At 40.2% G+C, this 23,460-nt stretch overlaps 1 protein-coding gene across 3 annotated transcripts in view; it reads right to left on the reverse strand.

Annotated features, from left to right (window-relative positions):
• LOC136004089 (ankyrin repeat domain-containing protein 26-like) overlaps nt 1–23,460 on the reverse strand; it is a 63,963-nt gene extending 40,503 nt beyond the window's left edge. The window contains exons 1-20 of one of the 3 annotated variants that reach the window (XM_065660439.1): nt 23,126–23,460; nt 19,649–19,763; nt 19,230–19,403; nt 19,013–19,119; nt 18,399–18,536; nt 17,479–17,612; nt 13,819–13,869; nt 10,828–10,861; nt 10,675–10,744; nt 9,278–9,338; nt 8,539–8,847; nt 7,859–8,370; nt 7,066–7,150; nt 5,853–5,908; nt 4,559–4,667; nt 2,852–2,880; nt 2,682–2,748; nt 2,546–2,590; nt 1,461–1,546; nt 68–1,042 (exon numbers count right to left, since the gene is read on the reverse strand). In XM_065660439.1, the coding sequence (XP_065516511.1) occupies nt 68–1,042; nt 1,461–1,546; nt 2,546–2,590; nt 2,682–2,748; nt 2,852–2,880; nt 4,559–4,667; nt 5,853–5,908; nt 7,066–7,150; nt 7,859–8,370; nt 8,539–8,847; nt 9,278–9,338; nt 10,675–10,744; nt 10,828–10,861; nt 13,819–13,869; nt 17,479–17,612; nt 18,399–18,536; nt 19,013–19,119; nt 19,230–19,403; nt 19,649–19,763; nt 23,126–23,328 (3,360 nt within the window). In that variant the 5' untranslated portion in view covers nt 23,329–23,460. Of the gene's footprint in view, nt 1–67; nt 1,043–1,460; nt 1,547–2,545; nt 2,591–2,681; nt 2,749–2,851; nt 2,881–4,558; nt 4,668–5,852; nt 5,909–7,065; nt 7,151–7,858; nt 8,848–9,277; nt 9,339–10,674; nt 10,745–10,827; nt 10,862–13,818; nt 13,870–17,478; nt 17,613–18,398; nt 18,537–19,012; nt 19,120–19,229; nt 19,404–19,648; nt 19,764–23,125 lie in introns of all 3 variants that reach the window. The other 2 variants (XM_065660357.1, XM_065660265.1) reach the window with 2 other exon arrangements.

The following is a 23,460-nucleotide window of genomic DNA, read 5'->3' on the forward strand; positions in this document are numbered from 1 at the left end:
CTAAAGTGAACAGGACCATTGATATGGAGAAAGACTAAAGAATAAGGGGTAGCAGGTGAACTTCTACCTCTTTTTGCAGCTCTGCCTTCTCTTTCTCCAAAGCCAGGAATACTATTTGTAGCATTCCTATCTTACTCTTAAATCTTTCCATATCTTGTTTTAGTTGCTCATCAAGACTCCTTTTCAGCATGCCACATGATTGCTGAGCATTTGCAAAAGGACTTTCCATTTCTGTTTCTCCTATATTATTGTCAAGAAGGCAGTTGCTGGGAAGATCTTCATTAAATCCAGAGACTTTTCCAAGCTTCCTTTCTGTTGCAAAAAGTGTATCTTCACCACTTGTAGAAACAAGTCTCATTTTAGGAAGAGCATTAGAAACATCATCCAAAATATCTGTTTTTAAGCTATGTCTCAGGGAGCATTCAGGATCTCCCTCTACATTCCTACTAGTTCCATTTTCCTTCTCTTCCATTTTCATTGCAGGCACTTTCTTTTCCTCTCCTGTTGCTACAGGCACCTTTGTATTATCTCTATCCTTTCTGCCATCTTCTTCATCTGCACTCCAGGTATCTTCCATATTCACATTTAAGTCATTTTGATCAGGAAGGACACTGAGACTTGGAATTACAATTTCCATTTTGGGTACTTTTCCACCTAACATAGGTTTAATATCTCCAAAATCACCTTTACTTTCTAGCTTACTACTTGATTCTGCTGCAGAAAATGAAACAACGGAACTCTTCAATTCTTCACTGAAGCCATCTTCTGACACTTCTTCCACAAGGGAAGCAGTTTTCCCAGTTTCATTAATTTCACCAAACAGTTGCTTCAGCTCTGCTGTAATGTTTTTAAAACTTGTTTTCAATGCCTTTTTTTCATTTTCAACCCACAGTTTTTCATACCTTTCTTCCCAAATTTTTTGACTTAACTGCTTGTCAGCACTATGTGACTTCTCATCATGATGTGAAATTTCTGCTCTGTCAGTCTGATTTTCATGTGCTGCTTTTTGTATCAAGTTGGTAGTTTCTAAAATATATTTATCCTTAAGTAAACAGGTACAGACAGAAAAATTTCCAAGAAAAAGGAAGTTACAGTTAATCTAGGTTATTTCTGTTGCAAACTCATCCTTATGTAACAGAAATAAAACATTTTGAGAGCAATTTTTATAGTTAAAAAAAAAAAAAGATGTTAAAGATTCACAGTATCACCCAAAAGGAAAAACACTAGTCAAAATTTAAGCAAACTGGCTCTAAACAAATCAGTAGAAAACGAGTATCCAACATAATTACAAGGATTTTACTCTACTGTAAGAAGACTGCATCCAACTTTACTTCAATACAGCCTTCACCTATAGAACTCTCCGTTCAGCATTATGCACTGACTGGTATGTTTCCTTTACCTTGGTGCAGAATATGATTTACCAGTTCAGACTCTAATTCTAAATATTTGGGTTTACATACCTGTACCCCATAGTTTTCAGTCACATTCTTGATGTCTTCTTTCATAGCTGATGATGACATGTGAGAGGTAGATCCTGAGTACTCACCTACAGCGAAAAAAACATTTATATAACAAGCATGACTTAATATTACTTACTTACACTCAGAGTGCATCTTGAATCATCATATTTGTAAGAAAAACTCTTAACACAAAATAACATATCTCCTCAAATTTGTGAGCTCCTATAACCTCCATAATTCAACATCTTCCTTTCCTTCAATAACTACACATAGTTTTTGTAGAGAGATCCTTGTCCTTCTTACTAGAATTGTAATGTGGCTGGATAATCTGAACCAGCAAGATCCCCCTCCCCTGTGCATACAGTTCTGGGAGCGTCAATGGGAAGGCATGGCGAGAAGTATTGGAGCCTGATGAAGTCCAAGAAAAGTACCTTCACAGACATCACACTGATTTTTAACATCTTTTCAGAAAACAAAAGGAAAAGAACTCAAGAGAGCAGAACTAGGCACAGACAGGCACCCAGTATTTGGCAATGTGCACATCGTAATAATTCCTGCAAAGTACAGCTACAGCATGATCCCAAGAATTACCCTTTGTCTCACCTGCAGCTCCTGGACATCCCTAGCCTGGAATCAGCCACAGCACATGCTCAGACAATCAGGAATATCAAGAACGTGTGTGTGCGGTTTGATATGTTGGTTGGTTTTTTGGGCTATTTTTTCTTGATTGCTTTGGTTTGGTTTTGGGTTTTTTTGGTTTTGGGGTTTCTTGGTTTTGTTGGGTTTTTTTTTTTTTGGGAGGGGAGGGAGGGAGGGGTGTGAAATTGGAAAGAAAACTCAGGACTGCCTGAAAAGGGGAGATGACAGCAATCACAGTGGAGGAAGCCTACATCATGGAAGAATATTAGTGTTGAATGGCAGACTAGAGGAGAGAGCAAACACATACATAGATGTGTATTTCAGTTATTTCAGTAGACCTGCTGCTCCCAGAACAACTTGCTAGAACCATTAATTTAATATTAGGAAAAAATATGCAAGTACAATGTCTCCATAGAAGAACACTACAAAGAGACTGTTATGAATACCTTCAATATTCTCTGCATCTCCTAAACCAAATTCCTCCAACAGATCTGCAAAACAAATCAATCAGATGCTTTATTAAATACTCCTGTCCAGAAAGATTGTGAAGCAAAACCCAGAACCACATGAAGCGAATGTTACCTGATTTCTCCTGCTTATTTTTAGGAGAGGGTTTATTTATTTCTGAAACAGCTTCGGGAGTCTTTAACTACAAAAGACACAATCCAATGATGAAAAAAATAAATTCAAAGTAACTACATACTATTTAATAAGCAGAACAAGTAGCTGGTCTGACATGAACAAATATTTACCTGGGAATTGCTGGGTTTCTCTGAAAAGCCTGGAGGTAAAAAAAAAAAAATGTTTTGTCAAGTGTTATTTAATTGAAGGTATATTTTACTCCATTCAACATCAGTAGTTTCTACAACTAAATATTAGTTGCAAGCATTATTTCATCAAGACGTTCAATTTAGCTCACCCTACAGCATTTGTATTAGTATACAAGAAACTGACAATACATACTTCCCTTCGTACACATTGGATTAAAAAAATAACCACAGGACTAGGACAATTTACATGAAGCAATAACATGCTTGTTAACAGAACAAGATGAAAATATTTAGTCCTTTTGAGGATCTGAATCCTGCTTTCATAAAGGATTATTTCAAAAGCCAAAGCTAGTCTGCTGCAATGAATGAATGTTCATGAATGAACAGTCTGACAGCACTACCACTGTGATTATCCTACAAGTGTTTAATATTGAGAAGTATTTTCCTTTCCTTTGATACAACAGAAGATATATGGAAGCAGACACAGAAATCCTATGCAAATGATTTCAGAGAGGTAAAACCAAGCTAGTTCTCATCAGATTATTCTGGTTTATCTTCAAAGAAAACAAAAGAGACAAATATTTGGTTGCAATCTGCTAATTTTTTTTTATTATTTTTGTCCAATATTAAAGAACTTCTAAAAACTCGCCCACCTGTATTTCTCACAACCTCTGTTTCAGTCATCTTTTAGTTTGAGTCCTCTCATGAAAAAAGTATAAGAAATGTCACTAAGAATGGCTCTACAGAAAAAAATTTATATAAAAAAAAATCATTAAAAATCAAATTGTATTTGATTTCAGTAGACTTGGTGGTCTAGCAGTAAGGAAATACCTTAGAAAGATTACCATAATCACTTTAACACCCTTTATACACTTCTTTTATCCTTGTGGGTTTTTTGGTTGGTTGGTTGGTCCTTTGTTGTTTTTTCTTTTGTTTGTTGTTTGCCTTTTTTTTTTTGTATACTCGTTTTTGACTTATCTGCTAGAATCAGACGAATCAGACTCCCATGACAATTACTCAAGTAGATATAAAACCTCCTGGGAGCTTGTAACATTTTGTTTCTAGCTTACTGAATTAAAACTGGATTAGCTTCTTCAGCTTTTCTGCTGTACCTCTCCTACAAACAGGACTGATAAACTACTTGTTAAAGGAGAAATCCTTTAAAAAGAGTTCTATCCCAACAGCAAAACTTCCCTGCCATCCTATGCTCAAGATGCTCAAGAGACGGTGTCACAAACTACAGGCAAAAACCTTTAGCCACATAACCTGAACTTTTAGTCACAATTTTAGCTCCTAGGCAAAGCAGAACAGAAAGCTATAAAAACAATAACCTAAGTAAAAAAAAATAAAAATACTTATCCAGGTCATAGCTTTCTTCTCTTGTATTATCATCAAAATTGTTTAAGTTTTCAGAAAGGTCAGTCCTAAACCACATATACTTTCAACAGTATGCGACAAGAACCTGAAGCCAGAAAAATCCAAATGCATCCGAAGTACACACAATGCAAACAAGACAACTTGCTTCACAAACTGGCAAGGAAGAGCTGTGGTAACTGGTGTTAATTAACAAGTACAAAGCACTTCATTGCTGTAGCATACATCATTAACAGCATTTCTAAGACAGACACTCAAGGTTCACTTTAGCCTATAAATGCTTACGAACAAACATTTAGTCCACCAGGAAGTTACCATTGTGTTCCCCTGAAGCAACCTGAGAGCATGCTCCATGTCTGTCTGCAGCTGGGAACAACACACCAGATGATGTTTTTCTCAGACTTCCAGAATCTGTCTCTATAATCTAAAAACAAATGCATTAGAACTGGTACAAATGCATGTTCAACTAATTTCTGTGCAAAAAGCTCCTGCTAAGCCATCTTGCACAGCATGGTATCAAGTATCTTAAGGGATGCAAAAACCTTTGCTAAGACACTTGGAAGGGACACATCAAGACATAGTGTATTGGAAAATCACAGCAGCTGTGTTTTCAGATCTTAGGCAAAAACCTCAAAACTCATCTAAGCTACTCTGTCATGTTGACAGGCCTTGGCAAACTGGACAGCCACAAAACAGAATTAACATGGCAACTCAAGATGTGGGTTGTGAACCAGTAACTGCAGGTCTGTGGTGATCCAATTTTTGTACTGAACTTGTACCTGACATTCAAGTTCATGATTGTGTTCCCTAGGGACACATCCTGCAGGGGTGAGTGAACACATCGCTACTCCCAACTGCAAGGGTGATTTGGGCTGAACGAAGTCTAGCAAGGCAAAGCTTACAGAAACTAAGGCTACCTAAGAAAAAAAAAAAAACAAACCCCAACAAAACCAACAAAATCAATATTTTAGTCCTGTAGTTTTAAGAAGAGGGCAGGGAATATTTAAGTTTTCCTCACAAGAAAAGCCACAAGTGGTTAACTACAGACCGCCTGTTTTCTTTCATCCCATCATCACAGACAGAAAGAACTAAAAGGGCAAACACAGCCAACATGTCTGGTACTTCTGCTGAACATGACTTTCAAAAACGGACAAAGTACACCTGCAAAAGGTAGAGAGAATCTATTCAGAAATACCTAACCATCTAGGTTGTAGACTGTAAGGGCCACCAGGTCAGCAAAATAGAGCTGTATGGTGAAAGGACAAAAATCCTGCCAACCCCTGTGAAAAGCTCAGACTATTTTAAGTACCAAGAAACCTCACAGCTTCAATACTATACTAGAAACCAAACTCAAAAGCCGGTTTCTATGAGGCCCATGTCATCAGGCTGACCTAGCTTTATCTCAAACCTAACTAAACAGCTGGCCTACAGCAGAAGTATTTCAAGGGGCCCCAGTTACCAAGATATAGCAGAAGCAGAAAAAGAGGAAAGAAGCCTCAGTGGTAGGGCCCAAGACAGAAGCAAGCTCTCCAGTGCTTCTGGATCTTATTCCTACTCTCCCACCCCCCACCCTGGTGGGAATCCCTGAGAGGAGGAGCATGGGAAGTACCTCAGAATCCCATGGAGAGTCAGCATCTTCCTCTGCTTCCACTGCTGTCAGGGCACCTAAAAATGAGGTGGAAAGTGAGACACTGATTATTTTTTTTTTCATTTCACTCTGCTTTTCCCTGTCATTCAAGCCCTGCATCCAAAAGATGCACAGCGGCTATATTGTTGAGGACAAACTCAGAAGTGTTATTCCAGGGTTTCTTCTCACCCAGCCACATCATGGTATTTCCTTTACATAACCACTTCTTGCCTCCTTTCCAGCAGAAGATGGCTATGCACAACAGCTGACAGCTACAAGCAACACCCAAAATATGTTTAGGTAACATTCCTGAAGACACCCTAGCATGCTGCTGTCCTTTGGTACACAGAGTTCAAGTCACCTGCTCTCCAGCCCATAGCTCTAAAATTTGGCATTCACTACCACTTTCCACTGTACAGGAAGTACTGTTGAAACATTATCCAAAACATCCTCAAGCTAACAACACTAAAATCATCAAGAAACAATGCTCCTTTTGTCCTGCTACCAGGAAAATTCCTCCTTGACACAGGCTTGCTACCCTGAACCTTCCCAGAAGCTAGACACCTGAGCACTGACATTTAAAAATGTGCCTTCTCCTTCTCCGAGACCCGAGGTGAGTACCAAGTGCTCAGCTCTGACAGAGATGGTAATGCTTTCGAGCACACACAAGCATGGCACTGGAGAGATGATCTGCATTTTAAAACTGGACAAGGTGAGGCACTGAAACAGACAGCTTTCTCTCAGCTTGACTAAACTTCACAGGCTTCAGCCAAGAGCAGTCACAGCTTTTCAATCTGACTGTATGAGACAGAAAGAAGAATATTACTGTGACACTCAAGGCACTTGAGTCCTCTTTTTCATCTCCATATTTTGTTCAGATCACTTCAGGGAGAGCACAACAAAAGCAAAAATGGCACTTGTGTCATATAGCATCATTCAGAATCCAATGCTAGAATTTCACTTCAAGAATAAATGAAATGGCACAAAACTACTTCTCTGCCAGTGACCATGAGGACTCACAGGCAACAAGAAAATTTGCTTTCTCAGTGTCAATCACCATTTCAGCTCATTTCCTGTGCATTAATGCTTATAAAGGAATTGGGATCAGTATTCACAAACTCAGTTTTCCCAGCAACACTGTCTTTTGAAGCATTGTAGACTTGACGGCTATAATTACAAGCAGAATTTTTCATACCCTCAGCAACTGCAGTTTGTAGCTCTTCACCAATATCTTGCTTCCCCTGCTCCTCCTCCTTGCCATCCCACTCAGACGATTCCTCCTAAAAAGATCAACCAAAACACTGCAAAGGGCCAAAAAAGCATCTTTTTCACCACCTATTGATTACTTGAAAAATACTTTTCTTGTTTAAGACAAATGGGAAACTTTGAGCTTTGTTCTACAAGGCCTTCAATTTTTCCATGGCAATCTGTATGAGTAGGCAGCAATGCCTAACACCATAAAGGCTCATGCCTGGTTCTGCAAATCCCCCAAGAAGAATTCCTCATGTCAGTCTAACACTAGCTTTAAATTACATAATTTTGGAACACATGCCTTCTTTTCCCCTACTTTCCTCCCAGGACAATCACTAGCTTTCTGCTCGCAATCCTATTTAAACTTCTTTTTGTTTCCTCAATTTCAGCCATCACACAAGTATTTTTACTAAATGGCAGTAAATCTTTACAGACAAAATCTATACATACAACTGAGAAAACTTCAGCTGAATCCCGAAAAGGACTACTGCTTATCCTTTTTCCCACAAAAACACTAAAACCAACAGAAAAAAAAAAAAAAAAGATACTGCCTGATAGTATTCTTATACCTGAGAAACAGTTTTGCCTGGGAGTAAGACATTCCCTAATATCAAAAAAGGATGATCAAAAGACTGATATATCTGAAGAATTGTATTAATAGAACTCCAGCTTAACGTTTCTTACCTATATTACCCTTAGAAAATAACCTTGTGATTGAATCATCCCTATATACTCACTTTGGTGCTCGAGTAAAATGCTTCTTTTAAATTTTCTTCACACTTGTTTAAGGACAAGTTTTCACTTCCTTGTTTCAGTGCTTCACAGACTTCACCATCTACTTCTTCACATTGCTCTTCTTCAGTATCTTCATCATCCACACATTCAAGAACAGAGTTTGGTCTTTGACTTCCAAGCCTTGGGTTTTTTGCTGCTAACCAAGAATTACCACCATTTTCAAAGCCATCACCAAAGCTTGACTCTTTCTCCTTAAGACCACAGCTACCTGAAAGAGGCTGAGGCATCTCCTTTTTCCGGTTTGTCATTTCAGAATCTACAAAACAGGAGCCAGCATTTCTGTGAAACTTCTTCTGGATCATGCTTTTCTTGCTCCACCTTTCTTGGGTATCTTGCAAATTATTTAGATTTTGAAAGACAGCTTGTTTTGGTATTGACTTGCAAGATACTTCATTATTCATCATCTTTGGAGACATGGCAGCTATATTTTCTTGAGACCGTTCATAACATCCACCTATAAAAGACACAGGAGTATCAACAGATTCCTCCCCCTTTTCAAGTTTTTTACTTACAGCTTTATCACAGACATTTCCAGCTTCACACCAAGCTTTCCCTTCATACTTGGCACTACTAATGTACTCCAGTTTCTGATTAATTTCCTCTTTAGGTTCTTTTTTCTCACCCTGCTCCTCCTCCACTATGCCATTAGACTGAGTTTCTTCATCTTCAAGATCTTCCTCCTCCTTTTCGTCTTGAGTAAGATCTTCATCCTCTTCTTCCTCTTCCTCCTCATAATCCTCATCATCATCTCCATTATCTTTTTCATCATATTCCTCTTCTTCCTCCTCCTCCTCCAGGCTTTTTGCATCTGACACATCTTGAATCAATAACTGTCCACATTTTCCTTTGCCTGCATTTGCACCTGACAGGGTTCTTTCTCTGAGGCATTTCTTTGGTGACTTAAGACTTTCAATTCTAGAACTATCACCATCTTTAAGCACAAGAAAAGGAAAAATGCATGTGAACAAAAGGAGTTATGTAAACAGTAATAGGCATGTTACCAGATTAATGCACACAAGTCATCTTGGAACGTCTGGAAAAGGAGCCAGTTAAGGGATGGGCAGGATGGAGAATGGACTTGACTAGGGACAAAGGCTTAGGAAGGGATTAATATCTTAATTTTGAGGATATGACTTTTTCCCGAAATGACTAAGCCCTGTGTTTTCAAAATGCTACTTTATCAGCTACAATGGCAAAAAAAAAAAAAAACAACAACCCACAAAAAACCAAACCGCACCCAAAACAAACAAACCAACCAAAACAAAAACTACAGAAAAAATTCCCAACAATTAAAAACCACCTCCTTAGCAAGTCCACTTTTATATATCAGTGTATCATGCAGTCTTTTCCAAATAGCTTACTGTTTTTCCTGTACTTCTGGGAAGCATTCATTAACAGTGTCAAGTTTGGCTTCTGCAGCTTCTGTAAATAAAAAGATATTTAAGGAAAAAATAAAAAAGTCTTTTTTTGATTGTTTTGTTGTTGTGGGGTTTTTTTGTTTGTTTAGGTTTGGCTTTCCTTTTTCTTTTTTTTTTTTTTTTTAAACACAGTAACAACAACAAATCTTATTTTTCACATCAAATCTTGAACAGCAAATAAAATCAGGCCGGCATTTTGATAGAGCTCTAGTGCTGGCTTCATCCTATACTTCCAACTACAAAAACACTCCTCACATATCCAATTTAGTGATTATTTCACCAAAACCGCTGTGCAAGCACCCTTTGGCAAGTTGTTTCCAAAACTGTATTTACATGCATAACAGTTCTAAAAACCTGGTTTTAGTATATGTAAATATAGCTGAATTTTACTTAATGATTAAGATCACAGTTTCAGAAGGCTTCCCTGCAAATGGGCAAAACACAAGTACCTGTTGAGACTCCTAGACTTGATGTATAAATTAGTACCTGCGAGTACACTTCCCAAAATACCCCTACATTTCAAAACCATGACAGAAAACTGCAACATTTCTATTCAAATCAGGGCAAGAAAATGACATGATGTTAAAACTAAACATGCTTGCATCTCCAGTGTTACTAAGAGGAGTAACTGAACTTCCACACCCAAGCTCCTCATCACTGCAGAATCCCAGTGCAACAGAACAGATGCTCCAGATATCACTGCAGAAGCTGATAACTCTTCAGAACATCAGGCTAAACAACAGGCATGAGAGCTTGTAGCTGGCAAAAGCAACACTATCTTAGCATTCAAAACAACAGAGGGAAAACATGCAGTGCGAGATCACATGCACGCATGAAATGCCATCTCATCAAAAGACAACCCATTTGAGTAACTCATCCATTGAGTGTTCTTAAGGAGCCCAATGAGGAGGAAAGGAGAAGTAGGTAATGAAGGATTTCAGTAGATCTTGATAAATAAATGCCCTTTAACAGTTAGAATTTTATCACCAAGTTCACAGGAAACAATAACAATGTTCAGAGAAGAACAGAACAAGGTACAATAGTAACGTATAGATTTTAAGAGTTGCAAATCTGACTCAAATGAACAAATAAAACAGTGTGGTTGCTTATCTCGTCACCTCTTTGGCTCTTTTGCCCCAAACCACAAATCTACTGCATGGTCTGCCATAGCTATGGATCTTTTAGGAAAAGCTCACAGCAGAAGAAAGGCTGGCAGGCCAGAGACTGCATCTAAGCAGAAAACAATATGGGCGAGAACTGCAGTTTCTGTCAATCAAAGAGAAAACTTGCCTTCAACTCACTTATTTTTTAAGGACATTTTTCTTGTAAACACACCATACCTTGGGGGTAAAATCGAGTTCCTCCTCCTCGGAAGTATGCCAACTGTCATCACTCCTCTCCTCAGAGCTTCTTAAAAAGCAAGACAAAATGAGTACTGTGTCTCACAAATCATTCCTCACGTAAGTGTTAAAATGGCATTTTTAAAGTCTCACCTTATTGAGTCTCCTTGGGAAAACGCATCCATTGCTGTTCAAACAGTAAGTGACATTTTGAAATTAGATCTGGCATGCTAACAATTAACCAGAAGATACAAACATTTAACACAGGACAACTCTGCAGGTCATAGTAGTATGAAGTTTGGGGTAGTCAATTCAACACAAGACAGCCTGAACAAATGCATTTCCAAAACAAATACCATGCATTAATTATATTAAACTAATAATATATTAATGTTAAATTAACTAAAAACAAAACAAAACAAAAACCAAACCAAACAAAATAAATAAACACCCCCACACACACCAAAATCCACCCCAAAGAGGCCAGAGTTGTATCTCCTTTGGACTCTAATATACCTAGAAGTTTAAGAAACATCTCTAAGGTAAAAACAAACAAACCAACCAAAAAATACACACAAACAAAACTCCAAGCAAACCAAACCCACCCAATCCTCCCCATAGCATGAATATACTACGTCAGTAAACAATTAACAAAATGTTGGTGGCTTAGCAAGACAGCTAGTAAATTAACTAACACTGAATTACTGATATTACACATGTGTACACATCACATACAGAGATTTATTATCTTATATAACATTATGTATACATTATGTTATATAATACCAAGATTTGTTGCTCTACCCAGTTACAGATTATTCAGAAAAGGTAAATAAAATCAAAAAGCATAATCAAAATCTAAAGCTTATTCTCAGGTGGAAGAATTACCAGCAGTTCTCTACATTGCATCAAAAAGGGTATTCAACAGATAAAAAGCATGTAACCAGGGCATTCTATATTACACTCCAAGCTTTCACTGGTGTTATGAAGCAGCTTGCATGTAGGATCATAGAATAAATCAGGTTAGAAGGGACCCCAGGAAGCCTCTAAGCCAACTGCCTCCTCAAAGCAGGCTCAGCCATGAGGTCAGATAAAGCTGCTTAAAGCTTTAAACCAGTCTGGTCTTGAACACCTCCAAGGAGGGAAACTGTACTGCCCTTATCATGGTGAAGCAGTCCCTATCCAATTAGAAACCCCCATTTCCATTTATACCTCTTTTATTTTTGACTCCTATCATGCACCACTGGGAAGCACCTGGCTTTGCCTTTTCCTGAAAGTTGCTGCTCGGTCCCCTTCAAAGTCATCTCTTCTCTAGGCTGAACAACCCCAGTTTCCTGACTCGCTCCTTGAAAGGCAAGCATTCCTGCTCCTGGTGAGTTTGAAAGCCCTCCACTGAACTTGCTCACTGTTCAGACAGAACAAGAGTCCAGCCCCTCCTGTATGCAGGGCTCAAAACTATACCTAGGGAGCTGAATACAACCCAGTGAGTGCTGAGTAGAGGTGCACAATTACCTTCCCCAAACTCTTGGCTATGATGCTCTTAATACAGCCCAGGACACTGCTGACCACCTCAGTTGCCAGGACATGCTGCTGGCTCATTCTCAGCTCACTCTCTGCCAAGACCTTCCAGGCCTTTTCAGCAAAGCAGCTCTCCAGCTAGGCAGTCCCAGCATGTTTTGTGACAAGTGGCTGTTCTTCCTTTCCACATGCAGGACTTGGCATTTTCCCTTGCTGAATTTCACGAGACAGGCCTGACAGCCTGTTTACCCAGCTTGCCAAGGTCCCTGTGAATGACAGTGCTAACCTGAAGCATATCTACTGATTCCCACAGCTTGGGGCCATTTGCAAATTCAATGAGAGTGCTCTCTAGCATATCACACATGTATGACAGAAATCTGAACTATGGGAATCCAGCCTGAAGAGTGCTGAAACCTCTCAAGTACCAACAACTAAGGTGAAATAAAAGGGGTCTTCAATTCCCAAGACAGAAGAAAAAAACAAAACCAAAATCAAACCTACAAAAACCCCTCCACATAGTAGCTATTTCAGCACTCCTCAAGCTCTCAGTAACTAGTTCTTGTTAACTATCATAACAAAATGAAGTTGCTTATAAATAGGAGATTGCTGACCTTCCATAAAGTCAGCAGGATGACAACCAAACTGAGGTATTGGACAAAATCATTAAAGGAAAAAGAAAACAATGAGATATCATGCCTGAAGACATCTCCTCTACTGCCAGTAAACCAAAATGAATATGGAAATTTTGTCTGACCTAAAGACAGGGTTTATGTCAGAATTTTGACGAGTACATTTCCTGACCTGAACAGGGCTTTCAGACAATGAAATACAGTACATGTGGTTCAGTGTGGACAAGTCATGTAGACTTGTCTTGTGAAACTTCCAATGCAAGAACAAGCTAAACCATAAAAAAATACTAACACAGACTCCAATTTTTAATGTTGCCTATTGCAAACAAATAAAATTTAAAAATTTTAATTATTTGGACATACCACAGTTTTATGTTAACTCACTCATTACTAGCAGTCTAATGTACCTGTGAACCTCCCAGGCTGTGTAAAAATCTGTCTCTGTGTCGATAGTATGTTGCAGTCAGTTACGAACTCTTCACAGGTGGCTTCAGTTATATTTTCAATTAGTACAGTTATAATGAATCAAACCAGTCAAGAAAGTTATCCAAACTTTTGATTTCAACGCATAGCAACTTTAAGCAATGATCAAAACCAGGTCACACTGTCCTTTAGAAGTCAACACAGAAAGTTCATGAGCTAGCTTTCTCACAGACCTTAATGCCCTACCATAGAAACAGAATCTAGAAAAGCAGTCTCTGGGGGCTGCTTGTTTCAAACTTTAATTAAAGTCCATTGCCATTCTGGAGTAATAGAAGAGCATATTTAAAAAAAAAAGTTTACTACCATTAAATGACACAAAGCAGACACTCGATAATAAAGGAGTCATGCAAAACATGCAAACAAATAAAAAGCACCCAAAGCTTGCTCTCGCATCCAATTTATAAAACCAAAACCATTAAAATAGTGACTTCCAGGATAATAAATATCATAGGTGAGTTAACATTTGTATTTGTTAAAACATGTTTCACATTTGAAGTGTTACTGCATAGAATACCTTTCCTTGATTTTCCCATTCTTGATGCCTGGTTAGGAGATTGTGGCATTCCTATATCCATTTAGGAAAAGGCATGGAAAGGACAGATGAAACAATGATATCAGAATAAATTTGTATTCCCAGAACTTGGAAAACACAAGCAGTACATCAACAAAGCTATAGCAGTGGAGAATGTACTGTGAATATCAGCCTACTCTACAGCTGTAAGCACTAGAACAAAACCAGTTACTATCTACAGAAGTCTACTCTCAAGGGACAGTGTCAAACAGTGTAACTTAATTTACTTGCTCCATGTAAAATACTCAGTATTTCAGAATACTGGAAAATGAAACAGTTTACCAGAAATTTACTGTCAACTTTGTATTTCCCTCAACTTGACTAGCCCCTGCCTAGCACAGACTGCAAATGTAATTCCTTCATATTTGTAGAGTGCTTTCCACATACAGCACACTTAAAATCCCTTCCTCTAAGAATCCCCAAAATCCTTAGCTACCAACAACTAAACTTTGGAGATACACTGACGAGAAATTTTGAAGGAAATCCTGGTTTTGGTACTCACTTTACCACACAACTTTGAGCCATTATGTTATTTACACTCATCACAAGTTACAGTTTTAGCATGTTTATTATCCCTACTAAAAAAGCAACCCAGAACTTCTTGCCTTTAACCAGCTCACCTTGAAACTTGTGTCAGTTGGTGTCTGATGCAAACAGACCCCTCCTACCTCAGTTTAAAGATAAAAGTCCTGCTTGCATTGAGTTGACCATGCTGAACTGTTCACATACGGGAAGCTATGCCAGCAGCCAGAATGCAGATACAAGTGGTCAGAACAAATATCCTCTTCCCCCAGGACTATAGGGAAAGCCAGAACTGAACCAAACTGGGTGCACTGACTGTGTGAGTATCATGCATGCATGTTTGTGTGCATATACATGTCTATCTGTTGTGGAACACAAGTTTTAGAATATAAATCACCTATCCACCTGCTCTACCCAGTCCTACTTAGTAAAATTTTATATTTCAAGTCAGAAAATGGTGTGGTTCTGGGTTCTGCTATTACAGCTACCTTACACCAAATTTCTTTGTGACAAGGCCATAACATTTTTCTTGAAGCAGAAGGGAGTCTTGCTTAAATTGATTTTACCACAGATACATGGAATGAATGTGGCAAAAGGACTCCTATGAAAAACACACTTAAAGAGGTAAGAAGAGGTCTCAAGATGGTTTCTCATTCCACTTCCATTTCCCAGTTCTCTTAAAAGGTCATACATGACAATTTTTCCTGACCTCAGGAGATGCAAAACGTACTGAAGCACTCATTTCTTTTCCAGGAACTCTATGATGAAAACCCAACAGTTTCTGTAGGGACTCAGGGAAACACTGAAGAAACAAATCACTAACATACAGTGCAGTAGCTAAAAAAAAAAAAAAAATACTGTCACTTTGGACTGTCCTGGGTTCAGCAGCAGCAGTCATACTAGAAATCTGTATCTCTCTTGTCTTTACAAAAATTGCGTAATTATTATTTTCTGCACAAGAAATTCTAACTTCAAATCTAAAGAGTCTGTAATTCAATATGCTAGGGCTGGAAGCCATTCATTTGGAGGTTTTTGCAAACCTGTTCGTGATTAATAAGAAGGTTCATGTCCTGACAAAAAGGAAGCATACAAATAAGCACGAGTCAACTTCTTAAATATGACAATTTGCTCATTAGAAGGGAGCATTTTGAAGAGTGCAAAAGCAGCAGAAGGAATAAAAACAACATTGAAAATCCCAGAAACATAGTACAGAAGAGCAAGAGAAAATAACTCCAAAGTGGCTTTTTCTCTGGTTTCTCAAGATCACCCCAGCTTCTCTTAACAGAAGCTTCAATGCCTATGCAACACACCAAAGAGACTCTCAAGATGCAGGACCTGTGCTTTGTGTCTCCTAGTCAGAGACTACAGGATTAATGCCAATAAATGTTCCCTATATGCTACTAATCTCTCTCCCTCAAGTCAGGGTCGTCTTTTAAGAGACTGAGTACCAGGAGAAAAGGATTTATACTACTCCTGAGAAAAACAAGCATACCTTCTCCTCCTAAGTCCTTAACTCACATAACATTCTCTTCATACTTATAATGCTTCTTCAAATTAAGAAGAGGCATTAGTAAAGATTTCTCATAATATTACGGACTTATATTAATAGTAGCATAATTTTCAAGGAATAGGGCAAATTATTTGGTTCAAGAACCCATATTTCCCTGAGAGCATGTCAGTTTTGAAGTCACAAGACAATATTATTCTTCAAGCCATGTATTTTAAAATAACCCGGGCCTGTCAGCCATTACCAGGGGGTACTACAGTAATTATCTACATGCACAAGAGGCAGTAACAGAGAATGCTGTTTGAGTGAAAACAACAGTTTGCTGATTAAACTACATGTCCCAAGCCCTTTCCAACAATCTTCCTCCAAACTACCAGGAAACTTTACAAGTCTCTTCATTAAATCAAATCAACTGTTGCCAAATTAAATGAGCAAAGTTCAGCTCTAAATTAAATTCACATATCTGGGAAAAGTCAGTGAGGAAAAATATCACATATACAGCCCATGTTTTACTCTTATTTCTTGGCGTATTTAAAAATAAAAAAAAAAAAAAAAAAAAAAGAGTAATGAACTGTGAACAATCTGCTGCCCATTTGCCACACAGCTCTGGCATAACACCTTTAAAAACCCGGAAAGAAAGAAAAAAAAAATTTTCACTGTAGGGTCTGAGATTTAAATGATGAGACAACATTTCATTTAAATTACAATATTAATTTTCTAATATTCCACTATAGCTATGTGAGCTCATAAGCTTAGAGTGGATTTTAAAAACTCACGGAAGAACTTAATTTTTTGCTCACAAGGCAATTTAATTATCTAGATCACTAATTAATATGGATTTTTTTAAAGCTCATTTAACAAAATTACTGAAAGGGGCCAAAAAACATTGTTTTTCTTGCAAACCAAACAATGTCCAAGAAGATACAACACAAATGCTACATTGTTGTTGCTAACAAAGTTACCACTCCAAGATAATTTTTCTTAAGAGTATGTCCCTAATAAACTACAAGGCGGGGGGGGGGGGGGGGGGAGTAACTGATGCTGAGAAAGGATGACTCACTAAAAATTTTATTGCAGATGAGTACTAATGTTAAAACAAAGACATACAAACTCACTGGAAATTAACATGATACATACCTTCTGCTAACTCATCTGTTGCTTTCCAACAACAAAAGTATGAACAACTACTCAAGATCAACCTACTGTTTTTGCAATTGGATTTTCACAAGCTGAATGGCCATCTGTAGGTAAAATTACACACCTGAAGTACAAAAACACTCTTGCCTAGTTCCTTCCCTGTCCCCCTTCTCTCTAGAGGAAAATCTACACAGATGGGCAACCTGACAAGCAGAAGGCAACAATCCTATAAATGAACATGTAGCACACAAACCAGCTTGACAAGAAGCACCTCCAGCTAGCAACAGATAAGCACATTCACACAACCTTTTGTGCTTTCCATCTCATGCCTCCACTAAATTTAATGGTGAACACAGTAAGTGTTAACAATACAAGCCACCTAAAGGAAATGACATGCTGATTTTCCTCAAGAGCTACTCCATGGTTAAGGATCCTACCTCCTCTGTCCATAGCAGGTGCACCCAATGTAAAGTCACAAGCTCCTGCCTGGTGCTGAGTGCTATGTGCATCACTTGCAGAAGCTTCTCCTGTGTTTTTCCAGTCTGTGTATTCTGACAGTTGTTTACTAAGACTACATAGAGAAAGAAAGGAAATATCTTTGGTAAAAGTACCAACTTATTTATACAGACCATCTAACAGAACAGTTAACAGCCACTTATTGTCCATCCTATACATATTAGCCATATGGATTCATATACTCAGATGTATTCACTAAGGGTAACATACAGAGAACTTATTGTGTGACTATTACAAACTTCAACATCCACTACAGTCATGTTTGTCTACACATGCATATTCAGACCTACAAAATCATTAACTACTGCTTTCCTGCTTGGTAAATTTTCCACAGCCTTGCTTTTCAGCACACATAACCACCTTAGAGAAGGAACATCCAGAGGTACAAAACTATGCATAAGAGTAGTAAACTGCCAGAGATTTTGACAAAAAGGGTTATTAGTTAGATCTTATCTGAAACAAAAGTCTCATAGTTCCTGGTTATTGAAGGGGAAATAGGTCAGGACAAAGGTGCTGATTTGGGGAGAGGGTTTACATGAACTTCAATTTGCCAAGTTCCACCTCTGGGTAACTGTAGGATACAGCCTCTTTTTTTATTTTGCGCACATGCGAGCTCAACAAAATTTGAAAGCTATCAGAGAATTCTGGGTGAAAATCTTCCTCAATTCTGAGTTAACATTAAACACAGTAACAATACATATTGGAAGACATTACGAAGCACAGCTTCAAGACAGGTCTCAACACACAATTAAACCTTGGTGCTGTTACCCCAAAACCAGCAACTTAGACAACAGACACTGATAACAGACAACTTATTCCAATGATAAAGTTGAAAATTTACCTAGAATATCCATGGATAACAGCATAATCCTCAGCTGTCCACCCATTAGTGTCTTTATGGGAAAGATCAGCACCATAATGAAGAAGAGCTTTTACCAAATTAAGCTCCCCACCAGAAGCAGCGGTCATAAGTGGAGTTCTGAAATGTTCAAAGTATTATATGGAACAGATAATATTACATAGACACTAGAATTATTTTTATTCATACTTGCTCTCAAAAAAAGTATTTCCCTGTTACTTTAAAATGAACAGAAGAAAGGGTGGTTTTCGTTAAGTATTAAGAGCAACAATAAAATGGGAGAAGGAGTCAGAATAATTAAATTCTCAAGCTTCGGACAAAGCTTCCACGTAGACAATACTTATATACAAACTATGCTGCTATGCAGGGGATGGTTTTTCAAATTGAGGCAATGCTGCTCAGCTAATGGCACCTTTCCTGCCAGAAGGGCCACCACACACAATGCCTTCTGGCAATCCTCAGTGCAAAAATCATCCACTGAGGTATGACAGCAGCCAAGCGCAGACTTGCTTTCAAAGCTCATTCCCATGACTCTCATCAATCCAACCTAAAGAATAACTAAAGGGACCCATGCAGAGTTTTGACATATCCCTCACCTTTCACACTGATCTCGAGCATGCACATCAGCTCCTTTTTTAAGAAGAAATTCCACTATCTCTTCCTGATGTTCTGAGACAGCAAGAAGCAACGGGGTACATCCCTCCTGATAGGACATATAAATCCATCAAGTTAAAAATCAAAGTGAAAAAGCCCCCTCAAGATGAGCACTAACGTGATTTTCAGAAAGAGCTTCTGTAACAAATCTAAGTTTACCTTATTCTGGGCATCAATATTGGCATTATGCTCAAGTAATAGCCCTGCTACAGATGTATTAGGAGATATAACAGCAAGATGAAGGGCAGTATTCCCATCTGCATCCGCCAGATTTGGGTCAGCACCATGCTCTAGCAGAATAGCCACACACTTTTCTTGCTGGCATTGTACTGCCTGGGAACAACACACAAGAAGGCAAAAATTTCCAACATTTACATTCCACTTTGTTACAACTCCCCCAGCTTCCCTACAGTGGAACAAAAGAGCATCCTCGAAGATTACCTAACATATATGCCTATGCCACAGCAATTACAAAATACATGGTTCTACAAAAGCCTATATAAAGAATCTGGCAAGATACATCATTTAGTGCATAATCGATAAGCTCCACTTACAAGAACATAACATATTGCACATACCTTCATCAGTGGTGATCTGTTATCATTGTCAAAAAGATTTAGCTTACACTTGTTTTCTACGAGGTATGTGACAACATCCACATGGCCATTTGCACAAGCAAGATGCAGAGGTGTCCTAAAAATTAAAGTACATTAAATTAGCACAGACAAACAATTAAGGCTGTGATATACGGGTATGATCACAAGTTTCACTTTGTAAAGCAAGCTTAAGAAAAGACTTCTCATTCCATTACCAGCAATGGTAGTTGCACACCAAACACCTGAGGCTTGCTGGCAAAAAGTCTCCACAGCGTCCACTTAGTAAGGTGCTATTTTCTTCACTGCAGAACTGAAAGTGCACAGATTCCTGTGCCTAGGCATTGGTCACTGCCTCCAGCAGTAGCACACACAAGGCACAGCAACAGAGACCAAAGATCAGAAATCTGAGGACTACAGCAAGTAAATCTCTATGATCATACATGTGCTAGAAGTGTATCAGAGATGTAGGAGATGGGGATTTTAGCAAGAACATTAGTGTTTCCCTGCACTTTGAGAATTACCGGTTTTTCTCTCGCTTGCTTACTAGGGCTGCAAACACTTGCACTCAAGTGCCTCTGATAAGGTGCAGTAAACCAGACAGCAAAACACTGTAATCCCGACTACAGCAAAGTAATATCTGACCTTCCTGACATGTACGACTATTACAGCAATAAAAAGCCTACTATGGAGGAAGCCCTCTCCAAGGAGGGAATATCATGTTTCCACAAAACACAACCAGCATAAGCAAATACAACAAAATGAAAAGCAAAAGAAAAATGAATTTTTTCTTCAAGTTAACACCTTGCCAAAAAGAGAAGGGCTCCTTCAAACCACAGAACATCTTAAGTCTGGTGTTAATTAACCAGCCAACTTGTACACAAAGACAAAATCACCCAGACTTCCTTGCATGTGTTTCCCCCTAAATCACAGGCACCAAGCAGCAGAAGCTTCATTCTGTGTAGAAGGCAAAGTGCCTGCTGCTCTGCAGGACACATGTCCCAACAGAGGAGGAGACAAGCTAGGAAACAGCCAGAACCCTTCTCCCTTGAAGGTGAAGCAATAGAAAATCCCCACAGAAATAAAGCAATTCCTAATGCAGACACTTCTTGTTACAGGGCAGCTGATGGATCTCCTCCAGGGCAACAAGGTTAAGGGCAAGAAAAACATGGAACTTCAACAGAATTTGCAACACCTTGCTACAGAGATAACAGACTCAAGCATTGCACGAATGACTACCACAACTTTTGAGAAATTCCCATGTGAGTATGCAGAATCCTTCATCTCTGAAGAAACAACTGACTGATAGTATCTGAAAGCTAACCAGGACTGGTTTAGATGATCATGGACTCCTTCAAAAAGCTCCTACTGCCACTAAGCACTATGAAACATGAGAAACATGAAGAAGTTACTATCAGGTCTGCAAACAGAAAAGCCTTCAGAAAACCAGCAGACTCTTGCTGCAAGCCTCCTCAACCAAGCCCCTCAGACCACCAGCAGGGAAGGAGATGGCTTTGCTTGAAGCAAGGGCTGCTCAGCTCCACAACAGATAAACTTCAGGACACAAGCTGGCAGAGAACAGAGTGCTCACAGTTGCCTGTCCCCACAAGAACACCAAGGCTGCTCTGCCACCCAGCCCTGGGGACCCTGGGCAGACCTTGTTCCTCCTGTGGCTGCAATCCTACACCGATCACCCATGGGGTAGAAGAGAACTACCTGAGCAGTTCTCCCCACAAAACCACGCCACTGGGAGACCACAGGCAAACTGCAGGGTGGCGGCACACACTTCTAACAGCACTTGAACAGATAACCCAGCAGCTACAAGCTGCTCTAGAGTTCACTCTGACAGGCAGCTTGACAAGGTATAGCTCTCTTAGCAATTAGCTTTGATCCAGGATTCATGACTAGCCAGCATCACACCTACAGTATTTCCAACTCTGGGCTGAGGTTCGCACAGCTCTTTCTGCAAGGCTGAAGACTTTGTTAGCACACCTCTGAAAAAAACGCCTGCTCCTAACTGATGCTGTTCAAAGCGCATCTTCTGGGAGGTCCTATGGGCTACAGGACCCATTTTATGGAAGGAGCCTGTAGGTACGATACTTGCCCCATCCCTGGTACAGGATTTTGCTTTCAGAAGTCCCAAGGACCAGAACTGAGGTATTCATATGACCAAAGCACACATTTCAGCCATTACTTCCCACACTTCCTATTCTTCACTTCTATTTCCTGCGACATCAACTCTTCCAGTCATTGGAGGACCCAATGAAAGTCTGAAACACGACTGCAGCTGGTGGTCACTCACAACTCACATCACACCCACAGGCACTGGTGGGCCTGCAACCCTCATGGAAGGTATAGTGTACAGGGGAAACACAGAAACATTCAGCAGCCATTTCCATAAATGCCATTGGGCACCTCGACTCAGACACCTGGAATATACACAGAACACAGTCCACCTTAACACTGCATCCCCCACCTACAGCTGCATAAACAACTACTGACTGGCAACACTCAGGCACACCACCAGCATTACTGAAGTGCCTGCTTACCATGCTCTTCCCTGCTACTCCTACACATCTAGGTCTTTTTGGGGCAGTAAGCTAGCTGGCTGGCAGAAATCCAGTCTTCAGGACAGACAGCCTAGGGAGCTGAGCTACTCTGGTAAAACCAGGATCTCTTCAGAACATCACGAAGGTTTTGACTCTGAGTCATTTCAGAAAAGTCATTAAGGGGGTTGCCACATACAAGACCCAGAAACTGAAGCTGAATCCCTTCTGCTTACAATGGATCACTAGGAGCTATGCTGCAGTCCAGAACTTCTCCTTAAGATACAACTGCCAACACTTGCTACGCTTGACTCAGAAACCCACACAATAACACCTGCCAGAAGCAGCAGCTTCACCTGCAAGTTGCCGCCTGGACCTTCCAACCCAAGATATCGACTACCTGTACCAAACCAGCTAACTGCCATCTAAAATCAGGTTGTTGCTTTGGCTGCCACACCGCAGTCAGAAAAGGTGCATCAGGCAACTGTGCACACACCATCAACAAACCACACATTTCTTCTGCTCTGTGGCTCTTTCCTGCCTGCACTGCTTAACACTCCTTAAGTTACCCTCAGTTAAGGGAGTTCAGCTTTCTTGGCTTAAGTGTAACTCACCTTTGGCAGGCTGCTCCCTTCCATTCCCGTGACCCAGGCAAGGAAGTACGACTCCGGCAAAGAGGGCACTGAGCAGGTCGGGGAAAAAGGCGACAGCTGGACGCCAGGCCGAATTTAAGGACTTCTGCCAGCGCAAGACCGCCTTTCACACCCAGCCGAAGGCTGAGCTGGGCTGCAAACGGCTCTCTCGCTCCCCGCACTGCTGCGGCCATTCGACCCCAGCGCCGCTGAGCTGTCACCGGAGGCACTGCAGAGCCTCCCGACCCCGCCTCAGCGCTCTCCCTCCACCGCTCCCCCCTTACCGGTCCGCCTTGTCCCGCCCGTCGACGCCGTGCTTCTTCAGCCCCTGCCGCACCTGGGCCAGGTCGCCGCAGGCGGCCGCGCGGTGCAGCTTGCCCAGGTCCTTCTGCCGGAGATCGTACGCACCGGCGGGATAGGGCGTTGAGGCACTGCCGAGGGGCTGCTGCCCCTTCCTCTTCCTCCCGAACCCGAAAATCCTCTTCATGCCGCGGCAGGAACGCGGGCACAGCCCCGCCTCAGGGGAGCAACAGCCGGAAGCACCATACGAGCTGCGGCGGGGCCCGAGAGGAGACCCGAGAGCGGCCCCAGCACGGTACAGCTACTGGGGGCGGAGCTT

Source organism: Lathamus discolor, chromosome 1 (assembly GCF_037157495.1).
Source record: "Lathamus discolor isolate bLatDis1 chromosome 1, bLatDis1.hap1, whole genome shotgun sequence".
NCBI classification, from domain to species: Eukaryota; Metazoa; Chordata; class Aves; order Psittaciformes; family Psittacidae; genus Lathamus; species Lathamus discolor.